The 25,533-nt window shown below is 41.4% G+C and overlaps 2 protein-coding genes across 12 annotated transcripts in view; both read right to left on the bottom strand.

Moving 5' to 3' along the window:
• The window catches only part of LOC119901719 (rho GTPase-activating protein 12-like), a 63,816-nt gene extending 61,268 nt beyond the window's left edge, over window positions 1-2,548 (bottom strand). For 9 of the 11 annotated variants that reach the window (XM_038717337.1, XM_038717336.1, XM_038717334.1 and 6 more), the window contains exon 1: window positions 2,347-2,548. The gene's annotated coding sequence lies outside the window, so the exon portion shown is untranslated. The remainder of the gene's footprint in view (window positions 1-2,346) is intronic. The other 2 variants (XM_038717335.1, XM_038717333.1) reach the window with 1 other exon arrangement.
• A 1,266-nt stretch (window positions 2,549-3,814) lies between these two features.
• Window positions 3,815-25,533, bottom strand: LOC119901720 (kinesin-1 heavy chain). Its single transcript, XM_038717338.1, has 26 exons — window positions 25,171-25,533; window positions 18,827-18,914; window positions 18,608-18,681; window positions 18,398-18,502; window positions 17,661-17,709; window positions 17,079-17,134; window positions 16,898-16,985; window positions 16,652-16,776; window positions 16,358-16,462; window positions 14,631-14,776; window positions 14,256-14,404; window positions 13,710-13,897; window positions 12,938-13,006; window positions 11,845-12,051; window positions 11,178-11,321; window positions 10,728-10,919; window positions 10,503-10,620; window positions 9,930-9,985; window positions 9,500-9,609; window positions 9,293-9,394; window positions 9,051-9,111; window positions 8,550-8,621; window positions 8,225-8,329; window positions 7,750-7,966; window positions 7,328-7,463; window positions 3,815-6,724 (listed from the first exon to the last, which is right to left on the bottom strand). Exons 1-26 carry the CDS (start codon window positions 25,294-25,296, stop codon window positions 6,721-6,723), a joined length of 2,892 nt encoding a protein of 963 aa, XP_038573266.1. The 5' UTR covers window positions 25,297-25,533; the 3' UTR covers window positions 3,815-6,720.

Genomic DNA, 25,533 nt, shown 5'->3' on the forward strand with positions numbered 1-25,533 from the left:
GGAGCACCTTATATACGGTATTTTCTAATATTAATTTATTTAAAGAACCTCCTAACCACCACCACAAATAGAGTAACACAGAGTATAAAACGATGGGAAGCTTGAAGAGCTGTGTGTGGGACGGTTTGAACCGATATGTGGTGGAAAGTCTGCCGTTGTCAGCACACGTAGGAAACACAACCTCCCATTTTGTCAGGCCTCAGCAAAACACTAAGCGGTACCTTGGAAGGAGTTTTCCAACATTGTTTCACCGCATGAAATGTTTCCACGGAAGGACAGACAAGTGAGGGGGGCAGCAGAGTCACTGTTCTGGTCTCACATGACACTTGTTAGCAAAGTTCAGACGGCTTCTATTCAGGGCCGGCCTGCCAGTGATTACTATGAGTGAGTTATTTTCATCAGACAGAGCAAATTTCGCTCCCATTATGGAGCTGTTTAAAGAGATGGGAAATGAGGTTGGAGAGGCGGTTATCAGGCTCACTAAGCTCATTCTAAGTAATGTTGTCACCTGCCAACTTTTTTTCCTGGTTACTCAAGTTCATTCACAAACATCACTGTCAACTGTTTTTATTGGAACTACTCTCTAACAAAGAAATAATCCTTTAGAAAACTGTTCTGTCAAACCACAACATGTTTCTGTTAAGATGTGTGTTGCCTTTAAGTTTTGCAAATGTAATTTTTTCAATGCTTTGAACAGCAAACACACCACTCACCTCTTCTATATTGCGGTTGTAGCAAATGTTGTAGAGACAGATGCACCAAATAAAAGCCATCAGAATGGCTCAAATCACGATGGGTAAGTGAGTGAGAGAATGTGGGGGGTTTTCTGGGTTGAACTGAAGCTTTAAAATGGGAAACCGAAGTCACAATGTTTAACATCAGGGACAAGCGGAGCCAGTAAAGTGCTGCACTGTGGCTTTTGCACGTAGTCACACCAAAAATAGGTCCACGTTCCCCTAAACAGCTTGGATTCAGCACAGGCTGTCCCAGTTAGGCACCTTTCACCACAACTTTCCTCGAAACTCAACTCCCCAACGTCCCCTGCAACTGTCATAACCACAATCTGTCAAACTTCAACAGACCACATCCAGCTGCAGCTCACTTAATGTGTGCATCCTGAAAGAAGACAGAAATGAACACACAAAACATGAATAAAACACAAAGAGGGGACATGTTTAGAGGCAGGTAGGTCGCTCATTTTCAGAATGAGGGCAAGCAGTAGGAGGGTCACCACTTCAAATCCAATTCAACATGACATCACCTCTCAACAATACAGAAAATCCTTCTGCTCACACTTACAGGCGGTAAATACACCAATGCACCAGCTAGAAGTTGCATCACAACCACATGCTGATTTATTGAGTGTTCAAACACTTAGATGATTCTCCAATTTAAAGTTGCAACTATCAGTTAGTATATTGACTTTGCTTTTGATGACTAGACTAATTGTATAAAAATAGTAAAACACAAAAAAACATCAGTTTTCAGAGCCCAGGGTGACAACATTAAGTTATTCCAACTAAAAGTGATATTCTATTTACAATATCATAGAATATATTAGAAATCTTCCTAATTCAAAAGCAAACGTATGGCCTTTTGGTTGATTAAATTACGAATCAACACTGATGTCAAATCAAATAGCTGTCAAGTGACTAATCACTTTTATTAGCAGGCAAATAAGAGCTTCATAATAGTAAAGACAGGTACCTTGTGCTACAGTGTACACTATTAGCATGACATTTTCTCATTGTTGTTAACGTTACAGGCTCGGTGATTGCTCGACTAACGAAAAAAATATCTATTATCTTTATTTATTATTATCTATTGTCATTTCTAGTCCATTTTTCTAACCACAAAGACTGGCCTTATCTCTTCAAACCTCTCACACAGATCGTCATTAACACATAGTTAACACACAAACACATGTAACGTTAAGGTAATATTTCTGTCTGGGTTAGCTAGCTGCTTAACAGCTACTTTATGGTTGAAACAAAGTCCGCAGAGGGAATAAATACACCTGTCAGGCGTTGATTTTCTACGGGATGCTACCTTAGCTAGTATTCCTGAAGGGATTAACTACACTTGCTGATATTTGTACAGCATTCCTTTGAACTTTCTTAGATATAGGAATACTTGTGTACACTTTCAGTAAGGGAGTAAAAGCCCTACATGTAACTTATATTCACGCTGTGCAAGGGAGTCACAGCTCGTGTCTGCGCGTCTGTCTCGCTTTACAGGAGCTAATCTGTCGCTAACGTTAGCTAGCTAATTAGCTGCCTCGCTAAACATTCCTCAGCGTCCCAAACACTGCCGCAATCAAAAGCTCCGCACCCTGACGTACGTTACCTTCTCTCCTGGCGTGAGACAGTCCTTGGAGAAAAGAACACGCACTTAAATTGGCCCGGGTGAGGTTAAATTCCCGTAAACTTTCCTGTCGAGACTACCGTGTAAAAGTAGTTCTTTACTTGGGAGGATTGGCGGACAGCGGCGCTCCCGACTCTCCTGTCCGTTCCTGGCCGGTGTAATCCGCAGCAGTGCTCGTACCCGCGGACTCACGCCTGCCCTGACAACTTTGGCAACTACCTTCAAGCAAATATCGCCTATTACGAAGAGATATCACTCCGCAGCTCTTTCAGGAGGAAACCTGACCCGCCTTGCGCTCCGGGCGACAATGTGTGAACTTCGGCGTTACCATGGTGACCAACCTGTTAGAGGGCAATGTTAGACCTATGTGTCAGACCCGATATCTGACCAGTTTTATTTGACTGTTACTACTACAACCTGTCGTCATATATGTAATACTAACTACAAACGGTGGATATCAATTGGCTGGGTTTTCTTTTCCATCAAATTATTAGTTGGGTTCTGTTCGGAGTGGAAGCATATTCAGAGTGAGAGCTCTTGTCTAATTTGCAGTCTATGGTCCGAGCCCTCAGGTGTTACGGGGAGCAAACGGAAAATCAGCGACACCTGACGGTTATAAAGTAGAACTACAAATACATTACCGCTTCAGAGGTGCGGGTAGCTAGGTGGATTTTGTTACCTTCACACAAATCCAGGCTAGGTAGGCCTTGTGCTAAGTAAGATTTAGTTATTTATTTGTGTACCATTAGCCACCACCAAGGTAGCAAATACTCTGCCTGTGGTCCACACAAGTAAACATGACATCATAATGTAAAACAATTAATTATTTATAAATCCAAGGCAAGAGGGAACAAAATGATTACCACAAACCTGATCAATACTACATGGCCAAAAGTATGTCTTTACACCTGCGTGTAAATGCTGAACATCTTTTTGTTAAAGAAGAATCCACTCCTCTAGTTTGCAGGCTTTCCACCAAATTTTGGAACCTGGCTCCACAGTGATGTTGGGCCTGGCTCAGTGTCCTAGTTTACTGGATGGGGTTGAATTCAGGATCTGTGCAATCCAGTCAAGTTATTCCACACCTAACCTAACCTAACAATTTCTTTATGGACCTGGTTTTGTATACAGGGCCATTAGCAAGTTGAAATCAGAAAGAACATTCCCCAAATTATTGCCAAGTTGGAAGCACAGTATTGTCTTAAATACAAATTATAAGATGTAGCATTAAGATTTAATTTAATTGGAACTAAGTGGCCAATCCCAAACCAAAAGTACAGAGAAATATTGGCCATATGGTGTGCATGACTTCTGAAAATAAACTTTTCAAGATTAACTTCATCCGAGTGATTTCAGAAAATCCATTGTTAAGCATGATGCCCCAGTATTGTTCTGTTCTCGCTTCACTCTTGCAAAACAACCAAACACAAAAAGGACAGAGAGATGCAAGTGTTTTCTCATAAGTATTTAATCACACATACATTTACATCATGCAATCAATCCAAAACTGTGATCTCATGAACTTCCCATCTCTGTCCATATCAGAGCCCTGCTATTTGTGCCCCAGTTCTCCAGGAATGATCCAGTACCTTGTCCACTGATGGATCCTCAAAACTGTCCATTTAAAAATTGACCAACTATTACACAGTAATAAAAAAAGTGGCTACACTTTGTTTTTTTTAAATTTAGAATGAATGCAAAATTCAATTTAGGTCAACAACACAAATATTCTTTGCTGTTTTTTATTAACTTTTTTCCCCCATTTCATATCCAGTTTTGGTGCAAGGTCAAAGGATAAACATTTTGAGGTCCATGCTGCAAAGTCTTAACTAATCTAGAAGATTACACAGAGGGAATAAACCATCTCGATAGACACCAAACACTGTCCTGTCATAAATACCGGGGAGCTACTCCTCCCTGCAGACTGTAGAAAGTACTTAATACTACTTGCTTTCAGTTCAATTTACAGAGTTTTGGACCCCCTCCCCCCCAAGTCAAACAGCCACATATGGAGTGTTTTTCTGAGTGAAGGTATTTTGAAGAAGTGCTTTTAAACCCAATGATCCTGTTACAAGATAACAGGTTTTAGTATGACATCTGACGAGAAAAAGACAAAATCCTATACCCCTTTTACCAGCTCAATCTGTTCCACTAGTCTCAGACAAAAATGTACTTTGCAAAGTTCCTTTGATCTGTATTTCTAAAAAGCTGAAACTGAGTTGAAAATCTACTACTGCGCTGGACAGTAAAGCCCGCCCATCTCGTCGTCGACAGCGATTTTACTGTCCAGTACAGTAGCAGATACTCTTTCTTTTAGAATATGGTCCAGAAAAACTCCTGTATCATGTTCCAGCTTTTCAGAAAGGACAGCGAAAGAAGCCCTCATTGACAAAATACAGTGAGAACCAAAAGTTAGCGGATCACAAGCTGACAATGAAGAGAGGCAAGACTTTGACTCTGTGTGGCATGATTACTGCTGCAAGCACCGCTTGATTGCACCTGACAGACAGTGTATTCTACAGTATATTGCACTTGCAAAAGATGTTAGTGTTCTCATGCTGGGGTTACAGCCACTCCAAGCTCTTTGCCAATGCACTGGGGCTTCATCACAGGGTTAAAACTAATTAAAAACAAAACAAAAAACAAGCTGTGGTGGGAATTACAGTGAAAAAAGAAAAGAAAATCATGAAATGACACAAAAAAAATACCACAAAGACAACAAAACAAAGTAAATTCTACACCCCCTGGCTAGATTAAGTTAAATGAACACTTCCTGCAGATGATGACAGAAGGTTGTTGGGCAACTTTAGACCCTGCTCTCCTGACTTGCTGATCAGCAGCAAGGGTCTGACCCATCAACTTTACACCGCCGCCCGCCGTTCCCCTTCAAATATGCATCTATGTGATCTACGGAGCAGTGAAAGAGGTATAGTACATAGAACCCAGCAAAACATATTGCTTCCTGCAAATTTACAACCAAGGGGGCACATACAGTTACAGGTCCTAAATCTATGAGAACCAACTAAAAGGGCGTGAGGGAAGACATAAAAAATATATATATTATTGAAGCGAGGCACCCTTGAAAAGAAATCATGATACGGACAGGGATCAAACAGAACAAAACAAAAAAAACGGTCCTGGAGATGAGTGAGTGACAGCGACCCAGCTAGGACAGGACAAGCGCTGTGTGTGCGGCCTCAGCCTATACGCCGGCAGTCTATGTGCTCCAATGTGCAGAGAGATATAAATAGCGTCCATAAACACAGCATTATTAACCACTGAGAGAAGTAAAAACAGTACATTTAGCTACTTAGCATGGGCTATGCTAAAAGGTGGAAGTTTGTTGTGTTAACCGGATCATTCTCTTCCTTCCTTTCTACATTCTTCACATCCTTCTCATGAAGTCACCAATAACGAGTATAGGTTTTATTTTAACTTAATGATAAAAACAATTGGCCTCCACAGGTATTTAGTTAAATACATCTTACAGTACACCGTTGCACGTCTTGGCTATGCATTTTTTTAATCCTTCTTTTTAGCCGTTCCCCTATTTCCATACAGCTCTCTCTCTCTCTCTCTCTCTCTCTCCCTCTCTCTGTCCAGGGAAGCGTGTGCAGTAGTGCCAGTTTTACATCTGTACAAGACCGGACAGAACAGTAGTGCTCAACGCCATCTAGTCAATTCAAAACCGTACAGTTTTTTTTGTAGTTTTTTTTCCTTAAAGAAGCATGTAAAATCTATCCAGAGAAAAGTGTGGTTAACAACCAATAATAGTAATGATGAAATGTACAGAGGTTAGCCTACAGGATCAAGCTATTTCTTGTGGTAGGGTCTCCTTTTTTTTTATTTTTAGGTTGTGTTTTTATTTGTTTGTTTTTATTTTTTCAGATCTTGCTACCCCTTACATTCAGCTTGGCACAGTGCAGAACTACTCGCACGACAACGACTGATGACGACAGACTGTGCAAAACATAAACCGAAGCTACACATTTGAGGTGCGCGCGGTTTCGCTCGTCGAGGCTGCGCTCAAGACTGTGTTTGGTTCGGTGGGTAAGAATATTATCTTGATTTTTGTAAATCAAATTGGTTGTCTTTTTTTTAATTATATCCAGTTAAGAGAAAAAGATATAAGTCATGATGAGAACTGGGGGGAGTGGGTGGAGGTGTGGGGGTTGGAGCTGTACAGGCCAGGAATATTTATATATATATTTATATTTCAGAAACTCCCTCGTGGCTCCAAAGCAGCGACGGGGAGCCTGTTCACTGTAATGGAATGACAGGTTGTCGGGGTGGGCGGGGGGTGGGTGGGGGGTGATATCGGCTTCTTCAGTGGGGTCGTCTCTAGCCCGCTTATATTCAGCTGCAGATGAACAGAAAGAAAAGGATGTTGTTAGTGAATGTCATACTTTCTCCACACACACGTCAAACTCATTTCATTTTAAGCGAAACAAGGAAAACCTGAATATTAATACATATGAGCATTTAATAACTCTTTCAACATTTTAAAACTTTATTTCTGTATTTATTTCTTCTATTGATGAGTCCTCATTATTGCGTAAACGCTAACTTTATCGTTTTATTCTTCCTTTGTTGACGTTTTCTTATTCTGTAAAAGAAGTTTGTTCACTTCATGTTTTAAAAACTGCTATAAAAATGGAAGTATTGTATATTCAGCTGGTTCTATCACTCTGTCAGTCACCAGATGCAGAGAACAACAAATGTAACTTTAACAGAGGGCAGTTATATATGCTCTTTTATCTTCAGAGATTTTATTTTTTACTTTTTTTTAAAGATTGTTATGGCATTTGGCTTTAACGGGATGGTTTACAGTGGAAACATAGAGAGCAATTAAGGAGGGGATGATGACATGTAACAAAGCGAATCCTTGAACACATCATACAGAAACCTAGAATATTAAAAGCTTCTAGACGCAGTCTCTTGGTTTCTGCAGTGTTCCGCTTACTTCTTGTCTGGTTTGCCGCTGCCTCCTCCCCTGATGGCCACGGTCTGACTGTTCTGGTAGAAGCCTCCCCCGCTGCGGTTGATGTTGGGGTGGGTGGGAGACGCCACTGGCTGCTGCCCGGGCCGGATAGGCTTGGCTGGAGACGGGAGGGGAGAGAGAGGAGAGTGAGGATTAGCCTTTTCAGATGAAGTCATCAGTGCTTGTGATGTCGGGGAGATTTGCATTTGATTTCAGGCAAAGAAAGTAATTATACTGTTTTCCAAGATCTCCTCTGTCAGTCTAATGAGAAAAACACATAAAATCTAACCGCAAGTCAGAGAAAGCAACTGACAATCAGGTAGGTGGTGGAGAATTTGGGAAGTCTTTTCAAGTTTACATATAACAGAAAATGCCAAATGTTGTAGGCATCCAGCCCTACTAACCGATCTGAGCCGAATGTCCCCTCCTGGCCATGTTCTTGGCTCTGACGGCCTCCTTGATGCGGTCCACCTCCTGCTGGTAGCGCTTGCGGTCGCGGGCGGCGTTCTCCTTGGCCTCCTTCAGAGCAGACTCCAGGGCCTTGACCCGCTCAGCCGTAGCACGAAGACGCTTTTCCAGTTTAGGAAGCTCACAGCGCAGGTCTGCATTATCACGTACCAGCTGTGAGACAATTTTACATCGTTTTAAATTCATTTCCTTCATTTAAGTTTCTACTTCAGTCTACACAGGGGGAAAACGGGCAGATAGATAAGAGCGAGGAGAAGAAGGGAGAGCAAACTGAAATAAGGCAGAGAGAGCAAGAAGGGGGAAAAAAAGCAGGACTGATGCAAAGGGAGAAAAATCAGACAAGCGTAATGTGAAATCCTAAAACAGAAAGACTCTTTGAATTGTTTCTTGGTGTGCACATTAAAATCCTACCTGTTTGTGAACTTTGGTGAGCTGCTCAAGATTGTTCTCAAGAAAGGAGATTTTCTGTTTCTGTGCTGCGCTGCCACCTGTGTCATCTGAGTCCATTTCAGCACTCTGCGAAACAAATAAAACACAAGCATTAAAACTTCAGTAACCCACAAGGGAACCTAATCATTTAACCTGTGCCACTTCAGTCATTCTGCCAGCTTTGCTGTTCATGGCAGAACTACTGTGTAATTTTGATGCTTTTGGTTTTTTGCTAAACAAACTCAACTCATTGCAATCGTAAGAGATTTTCTTGGTAAGCACACAATAAACATCATAAGCAGTTCACCTTTTTCACTCTGGTAGCCAAGTCCTGGACAAAGAGCTTCCTCAAGTTGTGCAGGGTCTGCAGCTCCTTGGCCTTGAGAGGAAAAAGACGTGTTAGATGCAAGAATGAAACACAACATATATTAAATTTAGATGTAAGAAACTCACTGCAACAGCAAATGTGAACAGATGTTCCTGTTTTTAAAAGCTCACTACAGAGTGTTGAATTCCAAATTCTCACACTCATTGTAATTATAATGAATTTACTGTAAATACTGCTGAATCGACAAAAAAAACTTGATGAAAGACATGTAGTGGAAATTACTGGTCTGACTTGTGTTTCTCTGATATTTCCTTTGGCATTTGGCATTTACGACTTGCAGCAATGTGTCAATACAACCAGTAAACAAGAACTCAACCATACATGAAATTCTACTTGGAGAGAGATTCAAGACCACTAGCTGATACGACACAGAGCCACAGTGAAGTGCTTTTCATCATCAGCTGATTTAAATGAACTCACCACTGTCTCCTCCAGACCCTTCAGGTCCTGTCTGGCCTGCTCCCTTCTGTCCTGCATCACCCTGAACATAAACAACAACAATTCAAATCCACCACAGTGCAGTTTGTATGAAATTACAGACAGTAAACAGGTGCTGTACAGCAGCAGCACATTTATTGTATTTGGCCATTAACCAGAACCATATTGACTCAACGGAGTGAAAAGAGTGACCAGTGGTCAGTGTGTGTGTGTGTGTGACGTACGTAAGCTCGTGCAGCTTGCGGCTCTTCTCCTGGTCGGTGGATTTGAGTTTCTCGTGCTCCACTCTGAGCCTCTCCTGCTCCAGCATGATCTTCTGGTTCAGACTGGAAAAGGCAACATAGCATCATGTTTATATGAACCTCCTGGCAGAATCTGTGTCTGTGTGAACACACTACATCTCTAACGGGACCATGAAATGTAAGTCTTACTCCTGCAGCTCAGTGATGAGTTTCTCCTTGTTGTCCAGCTCATCTCTCAGGCTGCTGATCTGCTTCTGATGAGCTTCACGGTGGGAGTGAATCTGCTTCTCCACTGCTTCCTGAAAACACACACACACACACACACACACACACACACACACACATTTGAATACCATTTATTTGAAAGAATAATTTACAAAAACACAGGAAAGAGACCAACATACTGTGAAGTTTATGCAAAAGTTGACAAAACATTTAGCATGTTGGGATTCTTTACACAATGTATCTGGAACAAGATGTAAGCTACCCTTTTTATTTAGGATGCAAATTCAAATTCAGAGTTTTGAATTGTTGTTGAATTTTAAATACATTTTCTCTTCCTTGTAGAATCTGCAAAGCTGTACTGCACACCACTGTTTAAGAGGGCCGAGGAACATACCTTGACTTCATTGGCAGTCTGGATCTCATTCTCTTTCTCCATAGCATGGACTTTCTCTGTAAAACATAAACACAGGGTTTGTTGTCATGAGATGGGAGTAGAGGGATTTTAGTCTTCACTGAACCCTAAGAATATGAGAATTAGTTAGGAGTTAGTATTTCACTTATTGATTTTTTTCCTGCTGATTCAGACCTTTATAGACTTAGTACTATATTATTAGTACCTTATTCCATACTGCTGCAGTCTTGTGCATACCTTTTAGCACTTGCTGTGGTCTGCCTTACTGTACAGACAATACGTCAGTATCAGGAATCAATGACTGGAACTGAAAACAGTGTTTCGTAATCAGTGCCCAGTTTTTATAATTTTTGAGCCGGTTCCAACTGAGGATCAGTTTTTGAAACCTAACTAGCAAGTTTTTCAAGTTGGATAACAACCTGAAAGGCTGTTTAACTTTTAATCCACAGGTCCTGTTAGGATTTATTTGCCTTCAATAGAATAGAAATAGAATTAAAGTGAGCGCTGGTGTCACTGCGTATATATCTACTGGTCGGTCCTCGAATAGTGACATACCCTGAGCGCTGAGCTTGACAAGTTCCTCATTGAGAGAGTCCACGTTCTCCTCCAGCTGCCTCTTCTTCTGCTCCACGTTGTGCAGGTACTCAGTCAGGGACTTGATTTTAGCCTCATGCTGGAGAGGAAATAAAACAGATGTTTATACATACAAACTTTATGAGGATTCACAAATGAAACTACATTTTCACTTCACAACATTGCTTGTGGTTAGTTCCTACGTACCTGGGAGATGCGCAGCTGGCAGGCAGCCAACTCATTCTCATTTTCGTCCATTTTCTTGTTGCTCTCTGACTGGCTGCTCTCCAGCTGCTTGCAGCGTTTCACCATTGTCTTCACTTCTGACTTCATCTTACTGATGTAGAGACGGGCCACTGTGAACTCCTCATCTATCATGCCACTGCCACCCTCATGTTGCTGGAACGACAGAAGAGGAAGGTCGAGGAGACATGACCACACGGAGGAAGAAGTGAGGTGAAGAGATCCTCGTGCATTTGATCAACAGAGTATCTCAACTGACATTGTACTAGATATGAATGATGTTTAGTCACTGGGCCTAAACATTCTTTTCAACATATTTTTATTTCTGTTCAAGGATTCCTTCTTCTCTCTCTGGATGCCTAGAGGCTGGTGCTGCTACTGTAGCCATAGTGTAACCATGCACAAGACCAGTACCTTGATGTCATTACTGCCCACAGCGATGCCAATCTCAGCCAGGTCTTTGAGCAGAGAAGACATCATCTCGGTCACCCTCTTCTTCTGATGGTTGGACATCTCCTTCAGCTTCTGCAGCTCAGAGTCCAGAGACGACAGGATGGACTGCAGGGGGAGAGGGAGAGAGAGAGAGAGAACATTCATTCTTTATTTCAGTGTGTTCTATCGTTTTCAATGGAGGAAAAAAGTAACAGAAAATAAAAAAAACAATGTGGGAAAAGTGTGTGGATTCTACTTTTTGTCACTCGTTTATCGTTTTCAAAACACCACAACGCTATTTTCTCCTCTTTTTCTTGTCATTTCTACTAACTAACAAGGACTAATTTCTACTAATTAACAAGGATTTATTAGTCAACGGTGCAGCTTTACATAATCCCCCAATGGCAAGATACTTATTTTAAGTGCCACTATTTTGTCCGGTACAAATCTAACATATTGTACATAAGGCACATCCTGAGACTGAAATATACTCAGCTCTGCTGTAGCAGCAGTAAGTATGTGCATTCAAGTCTGCAAGCGTGTCTGTAGTTCTTTTTATCCCTCTATAGTAGAATTACAGTGCTGCATGTTGCATAAAACACAGGACAGATAAAAGGCACACGCATGCTGATATCTCTCTCCAGCTCACCGATTTCTGGCTAAGCTCCTCGCTAATGGCCTCAAACTCCTTGGTTTTATCCTCCACCTCCTGGCTCTTTTGGTCATAGTTGACGGCCAGCTCCTCCAGAGCCTGTAGCACCTCCTTCACTTCGTCCTTGGAGGCCTCGTTCTCTGCCTGCAGGCGGTTCAGCTCTGCCTGGAGGTTCTCATGATCGCGGCGGGAAGAGGCTAGAAGCTGCAAATGTGAGAGAGAGGCGCAACAATGTTATTTGTTTTCAAATGCATAAGGGATACAGACATTATTCTTTTTGTTACAATATGGATAAATAAAAACTTTACATCATACACACATCCCATCATCCTGACTTTTTTCGTATTTAAAAGATGATAGATGCACGCAGCCGTTCACTTCAGGTAAACAGGAACTCATAATGTTTTGATGAATAAAGTGTGCAAGCTCTGAAAGCCTAATGTATAGGGATGCACCGAAATGAAAATTCTTGGCCGAAGCCAAAACCGAATATAATGAAAATATTTGCTGAATACTGTACAAGTACTTTGACTTTTTTTTTTTACCATTGCATAAATTAAATAATCAAAACGTGCTTTTTACTCAGTGTTTCCCAGGATTTGGAGAGACTATGGTGGCTGGGTCCATCTGTCCATTTACGTTAAATGGACAGATGTAATATGTTTTACACTTTCTGTAAATATAATGAAATCTTATTTCCATAATGTTTAGACACCTTATTTTGAAAACCAGATGCCTTCTCACAAAAGAGTGACAGAAACACTCAAAGCGGGTCAGACCGTTTGTTGCCTTCTCTCAGAAGTCAGCCACAGATGGAGTAGATGTGCTACAAGACAATTCAGCAGAACAGTGTCTGCAAACGGCCATTTTTGTGTCTTTCTCAGACACTTTAAAATGCTTCCACAATGCCGACATGTCAACATAACAATAATGTTCAGTAAAATTTATTCGGTCTTTTAACTCATTAGGCCGAACACGAACATCGGTGCATCCCTACTTATGTATTACCTCACACCTCTGAAACTACAAAGATCAAGAGTTGACTCTGCACCTGCTCCTTCCCTCCACCTGTTGGACCTCCAGCACTCACCTCATCCTGGTCCAGCATCTGCTGCTTCAGCTTCTCAGCCAGCTGGCTCTGCTGATTGATTTCCTCATCCTGTAAAGTACAGAGACACAAAGCAACATTAGTATTCACACCAGGAAGTGTAGGCATCACTGGAGACACTAGATCCAAGGTGACAGACAACTGTTAAAGAAAGCATTGCAGATGTACAGTGCTGTGAATGAGAATTTCTTCCCTCTTAGGTAAATAAATAAACAAAATAAGGAACACTATTCTTTGAATCTGAAAATCAGCAGGAGTTCAGCATTATCTGACTTGATGAACCTCTGTAAAGTAAATATATACAAGGGGTGTCCTCCAACTAAGAAATTCTCTGCGAAGATTCGACTGTAAGACTGGCAGTCAAATCAGGCTCAAAGACATCCACCAACTACGAAATGTAAATTCTCAAAGTGGTCTCGTTCTTCAGGGTGTAGCATCCATGCATTTTGTCAGACCAGCCAACGGAACATCTAACAGTACGTGACATATTATGGATTAACATTTACATATGAGAATCTCTCTGGCGGCCTACGACACGAAGAACAGCAGAAAGACGTAGGAATCGAACAGTTGCCTTGATTCTCCCTAATCTCATTTCAATGGGAAGCTTGAGGCAGAAGAGGGACGTCTGAAGGACTCAATCAGTCTTTAGCTAATCTTCATGTTAGTTCTTTTTTCTACAGATTGGATCCATTTCCCTCCAAATAACCTACATGTGTCATTTTGATATTTTATGACAAACTCTCTCCCTCACCTTATCATCCAGCTGTTTGTAAAGCTTGGCCAGCTCAGCCTCACACTTGTCCTTCTCCACGTCGGTGAGGCGAACACCCGGCACGTTTGGCGTGGAGGCCGGCTTGTCGTTCAGTATGTTGTCCAGGGCCTGCACCTCGGCGTTGGCCTTCTCCTTGTCAAACTGCTCCTCCACTGGCACGCTCTCACCTGAGGCGGGAGCACACACACGTTAAGTATGAGCAGATGGTGTGAAAAAAATGTATTTGTACTACCCAAACAAAACACACAAAACCCCACTAAGTTGTCCCCAATACACTCTTTGCCAAAACTGGCCTTTCAAATTATGTGTAGTTCGCAGTCTGTGACCACAAAGAGACAAGTAACATCACATCTGGGTGTTAATGCATTACACCCATACAAACAAGTGTACTGATGCTTCCTAAAGTAGGAAAGTAATGCAAAATCTGCTTCTGGCATTGCAGCATGCACTGGAACCACAACTGCAACAGACAGAATCAAAACGAATAAGGTGGAATAAGGAATAAGGTGGAGTCCATGTCCTCACCATTCCTCCAGCGGTTGAGCTCGTTCTCCAGCCAGGTGACGGTGTTCCTCAGGGTCTTATTCTTCTCCTTCTCCCGCTCATACTTCTGCTTCCATTGCTCTGCCGTCAGCTCGATGTTCACAACGACAGTGTTCTTGATGGTCTTTGCTCTGGATGTAGAAAAGAACAGATTTTATTCCACTCCATGAAAGGATGAAAGCTTGAACCATCACTGACCAACTGTGACAATGATTACTACACATATGGCTTTCCGAACCCTTTCTACACTCTTTTTTAAAATTATTAATGAAAAAATGGGGATCACAATTAAATAGTATTTCTATGTCAAACTGAAGTAATTGAATAGAGCAGTGTGGCTTGTTTGCGCCTACCAACCTTTGTCCGAACATGAGGGTGGATTTGGTTTCAGCCTCATTGTAGGAGGAAGGCGAGCAGCAGATCACTATAGTGGTTCGACAATTACCACCTAGTGAGTCCTGCAGGATACGGGTCATCTTGCTGTCTCGGTAAGGGATGTAGGCCTAGGGTACACAAAAATACATAGCGGAAAACTTAATGAGCAGACCTCAAATGAGCTGAATCTAGTGGACCCTACAGAGTCGGAGAAAATCTCATCAATTGGCCAAAGACATAAAACACCTCTTACAAAGCAAATCACGGTTCCCCACACCTCTGATAGCATCACAAGGATAAATACACTCATATGAACTATTTTACAATAATACCCTTTGTGGCAGTCCCCAGAGGAAAACTATACAAAATAAAAGTATGGTAGTCTCTAAGCTAGGAACAAACACTTAAACATGCTGCTGCTGCCCTGAAACCTAAGGAGAGGCCTGTGCTTTCACCAGCACTGAGCCAACAGGATGTTATGGCTTCAGTTACAGTTCTCATGAGTTTAGCAAAACTAGACAGCAGCTAAACGAAAACTTGATATATTGCGGGTATTGATAAATACAGCCAAGCAGCAGCAGCAGTCTGCTTTAAATCTTTAGGCACCACTATGCACAGTCGGGAGTGAGACAACTCAGTACAATAGCTCATTTGTTTCAGACCATCACAATTATATCAGCAGCTGTCCGCCCTAGGTTGTTTACAGAGCGAAGGGACCTTAGAACTAACCAATTGTTGATTAAAGTGAAAAGTGTGAAATCACTATGAAGCGGCTAAAACAAAACACTGCTTGGAGGAAAGTTTTTTATCTGCTCAAGTTATTTCTGCAGCACAAAGGACCTGTAGATGGCTGAAAATGGCCCATTCACATTAAAATAACTGACAAAGCTGCTGGTTTTCCAGATGGACACCTAGCTCTGGGCTGTGCAGCTGCTAAACAGTAGACATCCCTTATGTCTGCTACATTAACAGTAATGTCTGTAATTTCAAAATGCGATAAAAACATCACAAGGTTGTAGCAACATTATTATGTTCTAATGTAAAGATTAAAGCTTAACTGGCCTGGCAGATTAGCTGTCACAGTAACCTCAATTAGGACTCAATTATCTCACCAGATTATTCACTTGTACACACAGTAAAAATGAATAGACCAAAACCCACAGAACACATATTCAACAAATGGATCGCCATAACTCCCCGCACAGATTTAATGGTGTTTTCACACCTATTGCTGGTTCAGTTTCTTTATGCACACAAATAACCAAAACCAAATATACCAGGAAAGACGATACCAGCAGAATGCCAAAAGCACTTCAATGTAACGTCTTGAAAATACTACTTCACACTTCCCCAAAGACGACGAGCTGCCTTCAGCCAACTGAGCAGAACAAGGAAGCTAATATTGAGACATGCTAACTGTCAACATGTTAAACCGAAGACGTGTTCGCTAAATGTGATGTGTTGACGGGTAGTTTATGTTAGTAGGGTCGGATCACGTTCCCATCACTCCAGAGTTCATTTGGGACCGGACCGAGACCTCCTCCTCTCAAGGGTCTTGGTGCGGATGTTTTGGTCTGCACTGGAGTGTGATTACTTTTTTCACGCCTGCCCAAACGAATCCCACCAAGGGGGGAAACAACCCAGAGAAAACAATAAGAAACAATACCAAAGCCTTTACAAGGAAAGAGAGTTGAAGCAGAGTTACTGACCGTTCCTTCAGCCAGAGCAGAGATGACATTTCCCAGAGACGACAGAGACTTGTTGATGTTTTTGGCTTCATCCAGCACAGCTCCCTCTGCTCCTGTTTTACTGACCTGAAAATGACACAGACAATAACCTCAACAAGGTGCTGCGCAGTGTTTAAGGCAAAGAACAAACTCTGAACCCAACCCAGGTAAGACAATACAGGGGAAATGGGTTTACCAAAAACTTAAATCACAAAATAATGACTATGCCAAATCAAAGACATCTGATGGTTTAAGCTTTCCTTTGATTCTCTGTACCTTTTCACTGCCAGCCAGATCCACCAGGTAAAGTTTGCCGCTGAGCTTCTGCTCTGTCTGGGTGTTCTCCTGTTTGACGTTTATCAGGAAAATACTGTGACTCCTGGAGCTGTGCTCGTTCATGTCTAAAAGAGAAATGAAACCCACGTAGTCTAAATGTATCAGCCTCAAAAATGCAAAATCTACATTTAATGGTCAATAGATTTGTTAGACATTTTGCTGTAAAACAACAGGGTGGTATCTTACTTGTAACGGCTACATGTCTGTTTGATTTGCCTTCATCAATTGTATCCATGACCTCCTCTGGGCTGCAGACAAATCTCTCAGTGCAGCCCTTTACAGAACAGTAGAATGTGAGGTGAGATTATTGGCCTTCATAAACAAGTTTTACCGGATACTTGACATGTGACAGGAGGTTAGGTCTCACCTTGACGTAGGGTACTCTGTTTTTGTCTTCATGCACTGACAGATTGGTCTTGGACACTGGAGATGAGAGGAAAGAAGGTGTCAGGGAAACACGTGGGGTACTGTACAAATCTTTTACTGCCTCACACAGTTGACATTTAAAAATGTATATAGACAGGAAGACTTCCACTTAGCAGGTTTATATAACAAGTACAACAAGTATTTGTGGGGGACAATCTTGAAATTAATTTAATAACTTTCCTTTTATTGAACTAAATTTACCTGCAAACAGCAACATCATATGAACTGGGTAAAATGGGATCTTTAAGGTACAATATAACAGATATTTAGAAGTTAGTATTTATTATAGAAGTTTTCATTTTCTGTAGCTCAATTTGACACCCATCAGACAGACAGTTAAGAAAATCAGTAAGTCAGTGCGTTTATAGCTAACACGCCCCTCCATCATGTTCAGCACACAGATGCTCTTAATTGTCTTGATGTTTCACAGGCGTTTAGCAGCTCGTTCTGTCTGTTATCGGTGTCGGTTACAACTAGGAGAGACGAGGAGTACAGCGTTCACTGCACCACAGTAGCCACTTACCATCCAAAAGGTCCCGGATCTTGTCTAAGTAAATTTCAAAATATGAAACCTGTGAACAGAGAAAGAACCTCATTATTTAGCAATCTAGCTAAGAGATCAAATTATAGAATCAAAATACAAATCAGAGGTTGCCTTCTTCACTGCATAGGAAAAAACAGCAACACAGTAAGATTAAGACATTTTGTTTTACTTTTTTTAATACACAAAAGACAAATATATCATTCATTTTTAATTATTACAAATAAGGAAAAACCCAAGAGGCAGAGGGGGAAAAAACTATGTGGGGAGGTGTTTTGAGCATGTTTACTAATTTATTTATTTATTTTACTTTCCTTCAATAATTGAATTTATTTCTTGCCTTGCAGATATTCAGAGTTAAACTTTGGCCATGTGTTGTAATGCAAGAGTAGAGATCAACAGACATGTTGGAGAGCCAGTCAGGAAATATGATGCAGCACATCATGTTACACCTCAGCCTCCTCCATCACGAGAAAAATGCTTAGTAATGGCAGACTGCTACACAGGAAATACGAAGCTTGTCGCTTGCACCCACAACTTCTGTTTTTATTGTGTTGGTCAGCCATAAATTTCGGATTTTATCATCTGAAAGTGGAGTTTGAAGTGTTGGATTCAATTTTTTATTTTATTTTTGCAGAGAGACATTGCTGTCTAACTGCTGCAGCATTCTGCTACTCCGCTGGTGGTGGCGGCACAGCTTGCACCCTCTGACTGCTTACTTTAATATGAAACTCCAGGTTTTCATCCATGGAATAGATGTAGTTGAAGATATCTTGCACTATCCTGGGGATGATACCCATTGCATCTGTGTCATGGAGATTCCCCTGCAAACAGAGAGCAAATAAATTCAATGTAATGATGTGAAGGTTTCGATTCGAAAACAAAATGCACTTCATTCGAAGATAAATGAATAAACAAGTTGTCCTCACCTCCATGGTGTGCGTTTTGCCAGATGATGTCTGCCCGTATGCAAAGATTGTTCCATTGTATCCATCCAGGACATCTACAAGACACCGCACAGAACTTGTTGAAGCAAGGTTTCAAAGGGTATTTTTGTATTTAAGTCAAGATTTAAAAAAAAAAGGTTGGGCTGGTTTCATTTTGTACAAGCCACTAAATAATAAGTCTGTCAGTAAGTGAATCCTCACCTTTAACAATCTTCTGGGCGCAGGCATTGTATACTTGTTCCTGTGTTGTATTTGACTGAAACACTCTGTCGAACATGTACGGTTTGCCCTAGAATTAAGAGAAGAAGAGTCAGTGAGTGAGTGAGTAACAGCTATAGAAACAAACCCCATTATTGTGTAACCTCATTCACGATAATAATCTGTGACACGTTTTGTAAACCGATCTGTGTGTACTACTTTCTTTCACCAAGTGACAAACACAAAAGCCATTCAACATTAGTTCACCACCAAGCATGGAATAGATAGTGTTCCCCTAGAAAAATTCTTTAGCAGACAGGATGTTATGCATTCTTCATGACCAATGGAAGTGTTTCCCACATATAGAGGTCACATGGGCGGGCTGGCCAGTAGGGCTGCATGATTAATCTAATCGCAATGGCAGTCGCGATTTCGTCATGTCCGATAGGGCTGCAAACTATATCGCCAGAGCATCATCATCGCAAGATGTAGAAATATATAAATATGCAAGTTATATAAGAATAACAGAAGAACAGAGAAAAATAATACAACTGACAACACAGTTTGTAACTAGTGAGAGACGAGCAGGCTCTGCATGCACAGTAGGGCTGGATGATATGGCCAAAAATGTTATCACGATAAAAAGGTTTCATATCTTTCAATATTGATAATTATCACGATACGTATCAAATCGTTATTTCTTTCGAGTTTAAAGGCAGATTTTTGCCCCTTAGTGAAAGCTGAAGAAACCTGATGAGTAATTGGGGTTTAAACTTTTCTTTATGGTCAACACAAACAGTGAATCACTTCACAAATCTGAGGTAGAACATTGAAAACAATTATGATAAAACTTTGTCAACAAATATGCACACGTAAAAATAAGTAAAAAACTTTTTTCAGTCCTTTTTCCTCAACAAATAAACATCTTAATAAAATATTAAGTCCAAATTTGTGCTTAATTATTTTCAAATACAGCAACTGAAGTAATCTGATGAAAATTCCTGTATTTTTTCATATCGCAATATATATATATATCGCAGAAAAGAAAAATATTGCAATGTGAGTTTTTTCCAATATCGTGCAGCCCTAATGTGCGATTACATAACCGCAAAATGGGTGCAATTTAATAAAACACAAAGTGAGGGTCACACTCTCTTCTCTGTGCACTGCAGTTTGTTCATTATCCACACCGGGCTCTCACATGTGCCTCTAAAAACAGATAGGCCTACGTGCAATCAGAAAAATTATTCATAAGCAGTATGCCAGTATATTTTAAGACAACAACCTACCATAACATCCTCCCCCGCCCCGCCACTAATCGTTCAAAACATAAATCGGACTCGCCACCGGAGCACCGAGAGAAATGCCGGAGCTCCAGTCGCTCTGTGACAGACACAGTTAGTCCTACGTGTCGTCGGCAGATGAAGCCGTAAGACAGAAGAAAAGATAAGGTTTTGGGTTTAGCTCGCATTAGCTGTATTGGTGCCTTTTGTTGTTCAACATTTTTAACTTTTCATAAAGCTGACCAACCACAGCCTGAATGGGGCGGGACATTAAAAAAAGGTTTATTGTGCTACAGCAAACTTTCAAATGTTATACAATATGATTATTGACAAGTTAGTACGTAGCATTAACAAATTAGAGACCAATATATTTTTTCTTGCACAAGGATTAAATAAATAAAAACAACCCACGTAAATTAAATTACTGTATCTGGATTTCATATTCAACTAGTGGTAAAATAGTAATCTATTATATGAAATTACAATAAAAATAGTGATTAATACATTATTGGAATAGGCTACTAAGAGTATACTTTTAACTGAACATTACACTCTTTATTTAATATTATAATGTTATATACTAATTTAGTCATGTATACTAGTTCCTCCTCCAGGTTGTGGATAGTGTCTCTGCAGTGGACAGATGCAGATTTAGCCAGATCACGATGCCAGTGTGCCAATATCCTCTAGTTCTGTTTTACTAGTTATTGTTATAAATATAGTTTAACTTTGTTCAAGTGGAGAAATACACATTTCAAAATCTCAGTACTTTGTGCATTTTCAAGCTAGTAGACTCGTAGTACCATTTGTTCCATCAATATCGAATCGCAATATTGTCCACAATAATCGCAATATGGCCTTTTCTCCAAATTGTGCAGCCCTACTGCCCAGGTATATTAACGGTCGCCATAGTATATTTGGCGACCCGTTTTTAGCATTTATCTGGTATTACGTTACAAGACACGGACAACAGTGATATTTACAAGCACGGACCAGGTAAAGCAACAGTGAACACACACTGGTGCAGATGTCATTCAGTACCACGTTGGTTTTGATTGTTTCGATAGGCTGCGTCATTAATGAGCCTCTTCAACATGTGGTGCACCTGCTGCTGTGAAAACAGAATCGCGGCTGGAAAAATCCAAAAGAAGAGTTCTGTGTCTTTTCTGTGACATTATAAAATGTACTGCCGATGGAGAAAGTCAGCAGAGCAGACACAGTGTGGGGAAAAGAGAACTGACGTTCCATTTCTCTTTTCCACGCACACACACATGCACACGCAGCACATTGGTGAGTATGCACTAAAATAAGGTGGAAAATAAAGTAGAGAAAGAAATAACCTACTAGTAATAGAAATATACCTCACCCAGAGTGCACCCTGCATTCTAGTTAACCTATGAAAGTTAGCTCTCCTGATAACAGCTTATCTCATCACATTTGAACTCCCCTCCAACAATCTCAGCACATAATTAACTAAACTACATGCTGAGCTTTTACCACTGGCTGAAAAGCCAGAGTGTAGCTGATTGTGATATCCCATGGGCCAGTCAAAATTTTAAAGCACAACTCCAGAGAGACAGCAATCAATAGCTGGATTTAAGAAGCAACCGCAGGGTAATAAAACTGATGCTACAAGCAATTCTGAGGTTCATCTGGGATGGCACACTGTCTTTGGAGGTTTGAAGTCCCAGTTGACTCATCTCTTCGCAGGCTGATGGGAGGGTGGCATGTTGTTTCAAGAGTTTAAGTAAAACCACATTTTGCAAAACTTATACATGCCTTAGTTAATGCAAATAGATTAGTTATTGTCAGATTTAGGTGTTGACACCTGTAAGAGCAGGAGAAGGCTGAGAACGTTGTTAAGCAGCTGGTGTCACCTTGGAGAGGACATCGATAACAGCTTTCTCATTTAGGACCATAAACACATTCATAACTCATGGTGAAACCATAAATATATTACTGCCTGGCATTACAGTACAAGAATTATTCAGAATACTAACAGATGAAATGTCCTAAATTTTCACTCTGGCTCATAATCCCCCCCCCCCCCGAGAGACGGTCACATCTAAAGCACACCTCTGTGCAACGCAGACCAGCAGCATCCCAAGACATTGATGATTCACTCCGGCAAGCTACACGCTGGCAATTAACCCTGCCCAGATCATGAGCGCTGAGCCACTATCAAAGCTGCCAGACAATGTCAGCAAACAATAGCACAGCCCGAGTTTAAAGTCCTCATCGTTACTGCTGCTCCTGGCCTCGTTAGCTACACCTCAGACTAATGGGATTGCTTGCTGAAAATGTAATTACAGTAAAAAGCATTGTTAGAGCATTAATAAGTGCTCTGTCATGTTCCTGCTTTCTGATGACTTTGTTATAATACTCACCCAGGCTAAGTTATTCAGGAGAAATGGTAACACACAGTCCAAAGTTATTCTGCAGCTTCCACATGATACATGTTGTATGATGCATGAAATGTAATTGGATTTGTGCTGCTAGGGAAAACAGGTAAATAGAAACACTTATTTACCGCTCTAATCCTTTTCTTTCCTATTATCTCTCACGCACCTCCACCGCCAAGCGGTCTAAAAGTAGCTCAGTCGTGTTATTGCCGGGCGTCTCTACTGTATGCAAATAGCACATGTGACTGCAAAGCATGGTGTAATGACCTGAACTTTTATATGCTAAACTGTGTGGGAAGTAGCAGATGCATAAATAATTCACCTGCTGGCACTGGCAAACCGAGCTAATTACAACACCCATACTACCTCATCTGGAAACTACATCTCCCTCCCTTTTCTGCAGAAGTCTGGCAGGACTTTAAAGTGAGCCACAGCTGAGTAAGAGCGTACTGCAGGAATATGCGACCCTCAATGAATATATGTGAGTATTAAGGCAGCTTCACCAAGGCCTGCCATGGTGAAGACTTATTTACAACATGCAGCGTGGTCAGCTTCACCACTGGCCAAGCACAGCTGTTGAGGCTACCCTTATACAGGGTCCACGCCCTAGATTGTTTCAAATTGGATAAAAATATGAGCTAAGTGAGTCAGTCACCATGGATGGAGCATCTGCAAAACAAAGTACATCACCATAATAATTACCCTCCCCACCCGGAGAGATTGCCCAGCGCACGACCAACTGTCTGCTCTGATTGGTCGAACAGCTGGTTACCAGGAGAGAAAACACAAGGGGATTATACCCAGGAGGCCCGTGCTGCTGCTTAAGAGCACTGTACGTGTTGTACTTCTCGAAGCAGATACATCAGCAGAGGTGACTGGCCTGCAACACTTGCGTCCTTCACAATGTGCACTGGTATTTTGGCACTATGACTGGCACTCTGAACTGGGCTGGGCCCCACCATGCCTGACGGGCACAGACCGTACAATGCGATTAGTTAAAGGCCTGAAGTCAGCGTAAGCAAAAGTATTCAAGAAGTCACCACAGATTCAACGGTCTTCTCTGTTTTGCATGACAGGAAATGAATAGTCTAGTTGTATTCTAAATTCACCACCTAAGGATGTGATTCATATCCACTCAGCCAAATCTTGAAACTTCATAAAAGGAATTCAAGATCAGTTTCTATTGCCTTGTAAGCTCTCTCAGGTGAGCAAAGACACCAAAGTCCACAAAGAAAATAGAAGTTGGTCGCCAAGGAAACCTAATGTTTAACCAGGATTGTTTTCAAATGATAGCCCATTGGCTTTTGCACAGTTAGCATGTACAAACTTGTGATGTCAGCCAGGCTTAAATGCCGTTGTTATGCTTCCTAATTACTACAGTCATGGAGGAACATGAAAAGACCACGCTGTTTCTTTTAGTGCATGATTTTAAGTGCATATACAGGCACGCAATGGCACAAACCCTGTTTTTACAAAAAGTGTCTTTTTAAGACACGTCTAATCGTGAGATGACAGAGCATCAAGTGCACAGCATTTTCTAACTGATGTCAGGACAAATTATTTGTTGATTTAGTACCGTAACATGGCAGAGCATTAGTAAAGGCATTTCCTTCGTTTGTCATAGTGGAAACTATGTCCATGTCATTATCCTTATCAAGTGCAGGAGGGGTCTGTATCACTAGAGGTTAATTACACCAAAGACAACAAACTTTGGTTTGATCCCAAACTGACCATGCATATTAAAAGAAAACAGATTAAGTATTTTCGCTAAACGTTGAATATGCATTTGAACCTGTTGGGTTATTAACTGTAAAGTATTCAGTCACTGAGGGCCAAGAGAATACCACTGACCCGCATTTAATTTGACATATCCACTGACATTATTTTGACGTTACCATTGTCTGTTTCCTATGCCCAACAAGCATGTTTTCATTCTATGCTATATTCAATCCTTTGAGTAATTTCAAACCTCTCTACTAAAGGGTTGGTTGTGTAGGCAGCTGGTCAGCTAGCTAATGTTAGCTTTAATTAAGCAATGGTATTAAAACTAGCCAGCTAGCCAAGGCCGGCTAATCTGTCAACTACCAGCTGGCCTAGCCTGCTAGCCCACAGTCTGTTAGCCACTTCTAAATCAAAGCTGGCTTACGCTTTATGCTGACGCAAACTGTTCATAATTAATAGCTTTATCGTTACAGATGCACAGCTACGTATTAATTAATGGAGTGGTAATAATGTGGTGAATAGCGTGCAGGATTGGCAGGCGAACGCTGGCGACATTTTAACCAGTGCCAGCCAATGTGTTTGTGGCTTTGTTGAATGACAGCTCGCTAGCCGTGACAGGGCAACTGCGAGTAGAGGCATTTTAGGAGAACAGCAATAAGACTGTTTTTTTTTTAATGTAAAACTGAATGCTGCTGTGGACTGTCAACGAACCGGAGAGCGAATAACTCACGAGTTACATGTAACTGAATGTTTAGGTGGCGCCAGAAGTTGGCTGCAAGTAAGGGCCAGTGGAACAACGCAACGGTGAACAGGTCAACCCTTGCTAACGCTAGCTAACACGCTAGCGTTTAAGTGCTAAGTACCGTAGCTACAAGACAATCAAAAAATGGCGTACTGCTGACAGAGGGTTGTCGAATAGGTAGCAACCCAAAAAACTCACCCCGATTACAACGGTCTCTTCCCCTTGAAACTTGGGTATGTATTTGTCGCCTCTGGTCACCTCTGAGCTGTTCAGGGGCCTAAAACGGCACATCACTTTGATGGTGCACTCCGCCGGGTCGGCCATCTTCCACGGTTTACGAATGGAAATTCACAAATAAAATTAAAGTATGTCCTGGATCCCAGGAGCGGCCGTGGGGGGCGAAAAGGGAGGCCCAGCCCCTCTGTCCCAAGCTCAGGTTCGGGAAAGGGCGATTATATGTCGGGCATTCAACAAAGATCCTTGTTTTGCTCTCAATCACTTCCCCCTCCTGTTAGGAAGCCATGATACCGGTGGATCAGCGGCTGGCCACCTCACCCCTCC

The sequence above is a fragment of the Micropterus salmoides genome, unplaced genomic scaffold (assembly GCF_014851395.1).
Source record: "Micropterus salmoides isolate LMB-PRFRI ecotype aquatic unplaced genomic scaffold, ASM1485139v1 Ms_hic_scaffold_14, whole genome shotgun sequence".
Lineage (NCBI taxonomy): Eukaryota > Metazoa > Chordata > Actinopteri > Centrarchiformes > Centrarchidae > Micropterus > Micropterus salmoides.